Source organism: Zingiber officinale, chromosome 2B (assembly GCF_018446385.1).
Source record: "Zingiber officinale cultivar Zhangliang chromosome 2B, Zo_v1.1, whole genome shotgun sequence".
In the NCBI taxonomy this organism is placed as follows: Eukaryota; Viridiplantae; Streptophyta; class Magnoliopsida; order Zingiberales; family Zingiberaceae; genus Zingiber; species Zingiber officinale.
Genome location: NC_055989.1, coordinates 123,936,467 through 123,946,910, shown reverse-complemented (window position 1 = coordinate 123,946,910; position 10,444 = coordinate 123,936,467). Strand labels below are relative to the sequence as shown.

The following is a 10,444-nucleotide window of genomic DNA, read 5'->3' as shown; positions in this document are numbered from 1 at the left end:
AGAAAGAGCTTAGAGTGAAGAATTTGAAGAGCTTAGAAGGGATAGTTCAAAGAATTTAAAGTGACGAGCTTAGCTCGGAGTGGAGAGAGAGAACTGAGATCCACAAAATAGTTGATGGCATTCACTTGTCAGCCTTTAAAAGTATCAATATGCCACTCTAGCTTGAGATCTTTGAACATATATATGTGATATGTCAACATGAAGTAAAGTCACATAAGGATCGCTGTACTAGGACAAAATACCTTCAATAATTTACCTACCTATGTATCTTGCCATGGGATCGACAATACCAAACAATTTGAGATAAACGATATCACTTTTTGCTCCATGTATAAATATGCCACCTTATATTGTATTAGGTCTTGATTGCAAAACTCCAAAAGAATTTAGAAAATTAGTTCTAAAAAAGAAAACCCACATGATCATGTCTTACTCAAAAGCTAAGAGCAACATCAAATCAAGACATGATTTATACAATGATAATAGCAAAAGGGCTACTAATGGAATTTGTTGATTGGAACACTTCAGGCTTGACATTAGAAGCTTGTATTTGTTCTTAGATTCCATGGGCAAGTGGTACAGAGCAGTCCGTTAGCATCACAATCAAAGGAGACTTAAAGCCACTTAATCTGATAAGTGCAATACAACAAAACTTACCATATCTATGCAATGATGATTACAGAATCTACCGGTAAGTCGCAAATTTCGGCATTGAGAGAAAACGACAAAAGCGAATTCACAAAGCTGTCCATATACGTTTTCAGAAAAGGACAAACTAAGTCAACAAATGAAATCTGTTGACCTTTTCAGCTCTGCTCCGAAAGGTAGTTAACTCAGCGAACTGCCATCTGTCTTGTGAAGGTTTAAGTTTGCTGGTCAATGGAGGAGTGTCAGAGCACATTAGCAATGGAACACAAGAATACCTATAGAAGAATTCTTGAAATATCAAAATTAGGAGTAAATTAACAGACACAATCTTTCTTTCCTCCAAACCACATACGCTGAGCTTGTGAGCACTCTTGTATGGCTGCCAAATTTAAAAATGCATATATTGGCAATAGGGAAGAACAAAGAAAGTTAGCAAAAGGAAAAATGACCATAAGAGCGACTTTAATGCTCATCAACTTTGAACGAATTGGAACCTGTTTAGGTTTCAGAAAAGGATCAACTTTCGTCGTTAGGAGTGGTTTCGGCATCAGGTCTACTTAGGATACCGTCATGCCATTTTGAGAAACCGTCACTAAGAGCAACCCGCATCCAAGGATGCCTACATTGCTCCATAGCTTCGGATAAGGTAACCCATGATTTGTGGCGGGTGCTTTGCTCTGGCCATGATTCGAGCTCCTCCTTCACTTGCATTGCAAAAACAGCCGCTTTGCACAAACCTTCGGGGCTGAATTCATCTTGCAGGGTTTTGCTTTTGAAGAAATAGTCCCCCAAAAATGACTGACATGAAAACGTAAATTAGTTGGCGGACAAAATAAATAGAAGGAACTAATCGTGCATCCAATAAAGAAAGACATGAGAAAGTTTAAGCTTCTCCTACCATATGAGAAGTATGCACCCCTGCCAAGCAGCATCATAATTGAAGAATAGCATTTTTTCCATTCTTGCTTATGTAAAATTATAGTTTTCCTTCCTTTAAATTTAGGATCTTAAACTATTCTGTTAGAACTTCCATTTACTTTCCAGAATCACAAGTAGCTAGTATTCGACAAATGTCGATTTGTATGATAAGATTGTTAGTTGTAATAGCACAAACCAATCAGGCTGTGCCACATAAGATATTCTAAATTATTCAACAAGGCAAAGCACAGAGATGGACTAGATAGAAAGGGCATAAAAATTAAGAGTAGAATTAAAAGACCTAATTGTTTGGGGTCAGATGCATGTACATTTATCATCTAAAACTTGTTGAGGACAGATGTCTTGTAGTAAAACTATAAAGGGCAGCCCAATGCACGAATCTCCTATCAATGTGGGGTCCCTGAAAAAGGTCTATTGTATATAGCCTTGCCTGCTTTGCAAGATGTTTCCAATAGTCAGATCCGTGACCTTTAGGTCACACAATAATAACTTTATGGTTGCGCCAAGCTCCCCTTCTCTTGTAGTAAAACTATTAAGAAAAAAAATGTTTCCCAACCAGACTTCTTAGATCCATAGCACACAACTCATAACATTACTCCAAATTAACTCACCTTGTTCCACAACCAATCCTACGTTGTCAAGCAATGTTCTTGACAATTAGAAGCACATTTGCATCTGTAAGCTAATAATGTGCCTTTTAGCTAATGCTATTGGAGATTACATAATTGTGTTTTCGAAAATTATTGATTATTTTACCCCAAACTACATATCAAAGAATGTTGATAAGAACCTTGCAACTGTGTACTGAGCGCTGATAGAATGAATGTCAATTAAATTCAATAAAAGTTTTTCCTCTTCCAGAAAATAATTCCACTCAAGACTTAATATGGAAATGGATATATGTTAAATTTACCACTATATCTCCTCTCACTCCTGCTTCTTCAAGAGCCTCCCTTGCGGCTGCCTCTTCAACTGTTTCATCATTCTCCCATCCTCCCTGTAAAAGGCAAAAAAAGATGCAAATCATAAAATAAATGCATATCTATTGAATAGCTCATTCATATGGATACAAAGAAAATTGAACTTTACAAGCATAGAATATTTTAAACAAAAAGACAAAATAAAGATTTGATTGGAGAAAAGGCAAGTGATTCTACACAACTCTACATCATAGATACCTTCACAGAGCCTATATATCCAACACTATATGTGACTTGGTAGAAATTTAATTTAAATTTCACTGAGCAATAAAATGAAACTTTAAGTTGGGTGCAAAATGGACCATTAGCAGCCAGCTTCAGACTATAAACCATACAAAACTGAAGATTCATGATTAAGACTGGATATCTGTTTCGTCAATAAAGAAAACTATAGATATATGTTTTGCAAATTTAATATGATGTACGTCAGTTTGGTTAAGTTGTCTAAGAAGAAACAATTAGAGACATTATTAGGAAAGCAATTACAGGTATAATGCAGTAAATAAAAGATCTTCAGGGTGCAGCTACTACTATGAATAAAATGCACTTCTTCACTAAGCAAAAAAAAAAATCTGTTGTTGAATAGTTTGTTTGACCAAAAAGAAACAAGAAACATATGCCTTCACATAAAGGTGAGCAAAGAACCAATCCAGTAGATAATCAATCTGAACCAACCCAAAATTCTGAACATTTTGCCTTTTGGGTTGATCCATATATTAAAAAATATAATATATTCTGCTATTGTGGGTTTTAGTCTTTTAGATATCATTATCACTATCAAGCAGTGTTAAGCAAAGTTTGTTTCAACTATTTGTAGTTGGTGATGACTCTCCTACTTCATTGAGCTCTATGCAAAATAATTTATTTATTTATATCGAGTAATGTTTTATTTGATGTCATTTATTCTTTAGTTTTTATATTTCCCACACTCTAAATTCAACTTGTTGAACAGTGGAATCTATTGAACATGTCCATAATATTTCAACCTATTTCCTCTCATGTTAACCCCCAGTTACGCCTTAGTATTGGCTTATTACTTTTATCTATTCTAATATTTTCTATATATAATTCATGATACCAATAAACCTAAATCAACCCACGTTTAATAATGTAAATATATAATTGATTGAAAACTTAATTACATAGATAGTTACCTTTCACTAGTCATCCCTATCTCTAATTAAGAGTAATTTACTCAACCAAATTAGTACTTATTGTTGAATTCTAAAAACACTAATTGTAGTAAAAGAGTGCTATTAAATTTGAGAAAAAAGTAATTTGGACTTGGATGTTGAATTTTAGTCTTCAATATGCTATTGCATGGTATGACTAATATGTTTATACTTTTGTATGGATTTCAGTTACAGATTTTTTTGACTTGTAATATCAGAATCAAAATTTTGCAACACTGAGCAAATATTCTTATTGATAATAAGTGTTTTGGCAATAACCTAAAACTTTGGCAACCAACTTAACATAACCCAACCCAAGTTGGATAGAATCTCCTATACTTGGTTTCAGATTCCAATAAATTTTTGTTGATCCAAAAGACTTGGATCAAGTCAAATTTTGGAACCAAACCAATCAGAACCCCTTACTCTGTGTTTTACAACACTTTGGTAGAACACAATTATGGCAATCTCAATATTAGATAATTGCTAATCAGAATTTGTGAAGCTTTAAAATTAGCTAAAAGAATGGTCTTACATATAAAGATCAAGTAAGATCAAGTCAACTATGTACAAGACACGATTGGAATCAATCAATGGGTTGCTTGATCAACGATCACCAGTGTTAAAAGAGAAGTAAAATACAGGAAATCTGATTGTGCTAATTGGTTACCTGGTAAGATCTTTTTTTACAACAACTGAAGTACTAATATAGTATGCTTGGTGCTCTAACAAGAGTGAAGATATATAATTTATGAATATGATACTAATAAAAAGGGTCCGGTGAACGAAGCTCCTGCCAATGTGAGGGGAATGATTTATTGTACGCAGTCTTACCTTGCTTTGCAAGAAGATGTTTCCTATGCACTAGTTTTATAAGATCAAGGAATTTCATATTTCCAAATGCACTTGAACAACCATGTGAATTATCATACCTTTGGAAACAGAAGCCCTGGTCCACTGGGTGAGTTTATCATAAGAACTTCAACTTCCTTGTCAAGCTTATCATCTGAAGTATCATCACAGTTCCGATAACGAAATGGAATACACCTGCAAATATGTTGCACGTTAGTTCATTGATGGACAGAACAGCATAAAAAAAATACATAAATAACCAAAGATCATCACTAATCACACAATTGCAGTCTAAAAAACTTGGAAGTTCTATTAAGTACCAACACAAAAACTATCATTACTTCCTACATAGAAATTCATAGAAGGATAAGCATATGGTTAGAGTGAAGTTAAGGTTTCTTGCAAGAACACAAAACTTTATGAATACAAAAATACAAAATCAAAAAGGGGGAAATGGGGGGAAAAATGAACCAAAAACACATGGAATTCTACTATTAAAATATGTAATGTTCTTTCTTGGTTAAGAAAAATTAATTAAAAAAAAAGTGAAGTAAATTCACAAAACATGAGGAGAAATGTCTTTAAAATAGAGAAATAAATATTTTTGAGGACCTATATTCATGATAGATCAAAGAAACTAAATAGTTTCATATAGAGGAAGATAGATCTTTGGAAAAAGGAAGAAACCAGATATCCATAATTCATGTGCTTTTCTCCTCTTTAGAATGTTATTGAAATTAACATTTAAATAGTTTGCTGTCCCTAACTTACTCCAATAAATTTTCTTTGATCTTACCTACAACTAGAGCAGCATGCCTATGAACTCATGCCTTTGTGTGACATGAACTTTGAGGTCATTATCTGGTATATTCCTCAAGATCACCCAATAATGTGTGACTCTAGGTAGTGATGGTGGAACATACTAGGAATGGAAGAGGTTGTCCAACATGTGTATCTTTTCCTTCATATGTAAAAGCTTGAATTTCAAGGCTTTTTTATGTTAATGTAAGCCTGATTCGGAATAAAATACATTAATTTGAAAGGAAGCTCTGTTTACTATAACACAAATCTAAGTATGCATGCAATGGTTCTTTACTAAAGCAATCCCTTATCTTAAGAATAAAATGTCTATATCAATGGATGTATGGAACAAAGTATAGGGACTATGGAGCTCTATAGATGCTATGCTCATGCGAGCCTAAATGGTGATCCATATCTATCAACATTACCATGGCATAGTGAGCTATTTGCACTAATCAATGTGAGATCCCCGTAGAATGAGGGTACAAGGTCTAAGAAGAGAGGAACAACATGGAATAAATGTAACAATCTTGGAAGAATGAGCAAACATCAAACCATCAAATGAGAAGAATCATAACAGGAAACTGAATCTTGTAGACCGTCGAAAGTAATTTAATCCTCCCCCTTCTCTCTTGCACACAGACTGATCTGTTCCACCTCTGTACCAACAGCACCCTGCCACCTTGCACAAATGCCAATGCACCTTTCTTCCCTCGGTTTAACTACACCCCCTTGTGGAAGATGGATCCCAAAGGGGAAAAGAGGGTTCCTGAAACCAATCCTGAGCCAAACTCGCTGCTGCCTCACCTGTGAACTTGATCCTATGCATGCGTCCCCAACAAAATGATATCAAAGTCAACTATGGGCAATGGCATCCAACAACACTGACAACACCAAGCAAACTTGAAGAGGAGTTCTAAAATCAACACTAAGCAATTGTACTAAAATGTGAGGAAAGTCACACACCACCATCACATTATTTGCAAAGGAGGTGGAGACCCTACATCCTCAATAAAATAGACAGTTGATTGAACATGTCATTGAAACCCTTCTACAATTGAAGCATCTAGAGGAACAACATTTCTAGATCGTGATTGAAAATATAAGGGAAGAAAGAAGTGGAGATCATCTCCTACAACATGGAAGGGAATGCACAAGTTTGATTTTTAAATATCAAGAGAGACTACCCATCTTTTTATCATAGAAGGAATTCAAAGAACCATGTCATGCTCTCTTTGGGCCCTTGAAAAGGAGAGCAAATTGGAGATGGCCAAGCTCCGCCAGATAGACTATGTTAAGGGAGTATTAAGTGAAATTTATGAATCTCCACGCTCACACAAAACCTTGACCGCCTCTGAGGAGGTACATCATTTTATCTAAAGACTACTTTGAATCTACAAATAGAATTAAAGGTGCACTATCCAAGAAATCTTCAACTGTGGTCTAATTGGCACAAATAGATAAGGCAAGGATGTGAGGGTCTAAAATGTCTCATTTGATAGAGCCAGCCAACAACTGAAGCTCACCACTTGCCATCCAAGCTTAATCAATGTTGAGATGGCCAAATAACATGAAATTGCAACCATGAGTGCAAGAAGTTATGAAGAAGCAACAATAGACCTCTTATATACTATGTAATGGTCATCCAAATAGTTCCTTAATGTCAAATAATGCAAGTGTTAGCTAGCATCCGCTCACATCTTGTTTATGGCATCATTAACTCAAGAAGCACAAACAACTTTATCATTACACATCTAGCCAACAAACTAGAGATAACACAAGATAAGCAACTCAAACTCCTAGCGATGATCGCCAATGGAGAAAAACTCCAAGAGACCAGATATAGTTAGGTGGACCTTGTAGTAGACATGGAAAGTATAATACTAGAATTCTTATTCTTCCCCAAATAAAAATTGATGTTATACCAAGAACCAAATGGTCGAGCATGTTGGATCCCATCCTCCTGAATTTCAATGTCATGCCCATGAAATTCACAAAACAAAACATAGAAGATAAGTAAAGTAGGAGGGGATCCAACAACGGCAGCGATCAAAATCTCTGAGGAACAAACAAAAATCAATTTAACAAATGATGACATTAGTAGCAAAGAATGATCACTAACTCCAAGAGTCAGAGACTGTCATCACCCAAAGTGTCATCCAAGGAAGAAGCAAAGAAACCAAACAGGTAAACAAATCTCAAGCTCAAGGACAAGCATGATCTCGATGGATGAGTAGGAAATGTGATCCCTATAGAATGGGAGCGATATAGTCTAACAAGGGAGGATCGACATAGAACAAGTCTCAAAAGGATCAACATGGAACAAGTCTCAAATGAGTTGGAGTAAAAGGTGATATCGCTCACCCCAAGCTACCCAGTATTGTCAGCCCCAGGGCAAGATACAAGCAGATAAATCACGGGGACATTTTGTCCTAGTACAATTGCCCTTTGCATCGGGAAGGTCAAGCACCCAACGGGACATTTTGCACCTACTAGGAATTGATCCAAGACCTATTAGAGCAACCACCCATATAGGTACCAACTGCGCCAACCCGTGAGGGCAACAAGTCTCAAATGCATGAACAAATATTAAGTTGTTCAATAACATGAATAATTCCATGCAAAAAATATTGATTAATTTCTATCAGACCTGCACCCATGACATCTAATTCCTATCAAACAAGTATAACTACATGATTAAAATCAAATCAATCTCACCTTTAGAAGTTGATCTCAAGTGAAAATAATGTCGATTTAGGTCTTCATTTCTACCCCATATTCATCACATGAATAAAAATGATGCTTCAAATTGGTGACTATTTCATCTATGCTAACACATCGTCATCCTGGAGGAGACAAAAAGGAAGAAGACGAACTTTTGGTTAACTTGATCAGGAATGACGATTAATTCACAAGTGTGATGATATGTGGAGGTGAAAAGCGGCAAACTCTCCCTTCCAAGTCAACTTTTATATGCAAATGTCAAACCAAATGGGGCATCAATCATGCAGTCACTGTAATGAAATATTATAGATCTAGCAAATGTCCTTATTCCACCAAAGCGAAATCACCACTATCCTGCTCAACTTCCAAGTTGCAATGTACCATGAGAGAGTAATTAAAATATCACTTTCGTGCAACAAAACCATCGTATTTCCCAGGTAACACACTAATAAAGAACAGGCACCAAATATCGATCCATACCCGGACGAAAGCTACAGGAGAACTAAATCAACCCTTTTGGTAAATTCACTGCTCCCCGTATCACACAAAACTACAAAGCAACGGATTCGTACTTGCTCAGTTGTTCTAATCTATGATAAGTAGATTAAGTACGCTAAACAAAGAATGCCGATCAATCAGCATATGAAAAATGCAGCGATGAGACAGCGATAGCGACCCAACGATGAAGCAAGCAAGCAAACAAACAAACAAAAAGTCAAACATGGAATCACGAAGACACTCGATTACGAGATCCACAAAAGAAATCTTCCACTAGAAACACCAAAAATAAATGCAAGGAATCGTCGGAGGAGGATGGACCCGGCAACAAGGCGACAACCGGCCTCGTATCGCTGCTGATGTCGACCGGTGCGGGCCACCAAATCGCACATGCTCTCTTCCCCTTCGGTGTTCCCTTTCTTCCACACTCTTTCTCAGCGACCCTTTCTCGCGTTTTTTTTCTTCCAACCCTGCTGCTTCTTTGTTCGTCTTCTCTCCGGAGGACACGACAGGTAGCGACCTGGAGGGAGGAGGAGACCCCAAATTGGATTGGAATCAGAAGAAGGTTAGCGACGAGGAGAGGAGGGAGATGGGAAGGGAGAAGCGCAGCCGGGTGAACGGAGTAGAGGCGGCAAAGCAGAGGGCAGATGAGTAAAAGCCAGAAATGGCAACGGGGATGTGGACCGTGGGAGCGCAGCGCAGGGCTGTCATTTTCGGTTTCTATTTTTGGGTTTGTTTGTGTGGTGAGCACGTGGCTCTCGACAGGCCGGTCAAGTGCTCTACGGAGGTGTCGCCCGCTCCGCGGCCGTTGCGTAGAAGAAATGAGGCCCTCTTTTTAATAAATTTTGAAGAACCTTTTTAAATATTTTATTATTATTTTAAATGAATAAATAAATGATTTTTAATAATATTATTCAGGTATAATTATAAAAGGTCACAAACTTATTCATAGTTGCGTTAATCCTCTTTTTTTTTTTTTTTTTTTTTTTTTTTTTTATCCTTCTCAAGTTACGTATGTATAATCTAATTTTACTGTGTACTTCATTTTTTTTTCACCACCTCACTCCTCATCTATTCTTCATCATTCTCTTTTTCCCTCTTCTTCTCTAATTTTTACTACATCATTCTCATTCTTATCCTTTTTATATCACAATATATTAATTCATCTATTTCGACTCTTCTACATATTGATTTAACCGCATCAATTCATCTATATTTCATCTATTATTCGAGAAAAATTACAACCACATCTATCTATCTCTGTATCTCATAGGTTATCTCATCAATTATTCAGGTGATATAAGACATTCTCATTACATAACTTGAGGTATAATTAATAACATAATTTTTACTTTATTTTCATATTAAGGTTTTTAAAGAATAAATCATACTAGCTGATCTTGTCTGGAATCTGAGTCGGATGAAGGCCGGATGAAGTGTCGCTGGCGTTGACAGGAAGGAGATTGTGATGTTGCGGTCGTGCGAGCTTCAGAGAACGGACCTCCACGTGGCCCTGAAGGACTGCTAGGCCTGAGCCGGCAGTACTAGAACTCTGCGCACACTCAGACAAGTACATGGAACGTTAGAGGCCGAGAACTAGGGAAAAAGTCCCCGGAGCAGGTCATCCGACGCTCAAGTCAGATACTTTTTCCCCAGAAGAACAATATACATAGGAAGAAGAAAAGTAGGAGACAAGTGTGCGAGTGAGCATACCTGCGCAAGGGAGAGAACACCCCTTTGTATATAACAGTGCGTACCTTCTGGAGACTGACCCCTACCAGAGGATGTCGGGTGTCAGGATTTATCGGGTGGTGGAGGACACATGACCTT

General features: G+C 36.9%; 1 protein-coding gene across 1 annotated transcript; it reads right to left on the bottom strand.

Moving 5' to 3' along the window:
* Positions 1 to 542: 542 nt before the first annotated feature.
* LOC122049504 (nudix hydrolase 16, mitochondrial-like) lies at positions 543 to 9,303 on the bottom strand. Its single transcript, XM_042610877.1, has 5 exons — positions 8,936 to 9,303; positions 4,672 to 4,786; positions 2,501 to 2,584; positions 1,143 to 1,446; positions 543 to 1,027 (listed from the first exon to the last, which is right to left on the bottom strand). Exons 1-4 carry the CDS (start codon positions 9,004 to 9,006, stop codon positions 1,165 to 1,167), a joined length of 552 nt encoding a protein of 183 aa, XP_042466811.1. The 5' UTR covers positions 9,007 to 9,303; the 3' UTR covers positions 543 to 1,027; positions 1,143 to 1,164.
* Between the last annotated feature and the right edge of the window lie 1,141 nt (positions 9,304 to 10,444).

Coding starts and splice junctions, on each gene's coding strand:
- LOC122049504 (XM_042610877.1), bottom strand. CDS start 9,006: ATGTGCGATTTGGTGGCCCGCACCGGTCGACATCAGCAGCGATACGAG. Junction 2,585..4,671: donor CAGGGCTTCTGTTTCCAAAG/GTATGATAATTC, acceptor TGCCTTTTACAG/GGAGGATGGGAGAATGATGA. Junction 1,447..2,500: donor GAGTGAGAGGAGATATAGTG/GTAAATTTAACA, acceptor TTTTCATGTCAG/TCATTTTTGGGGGACTATTT.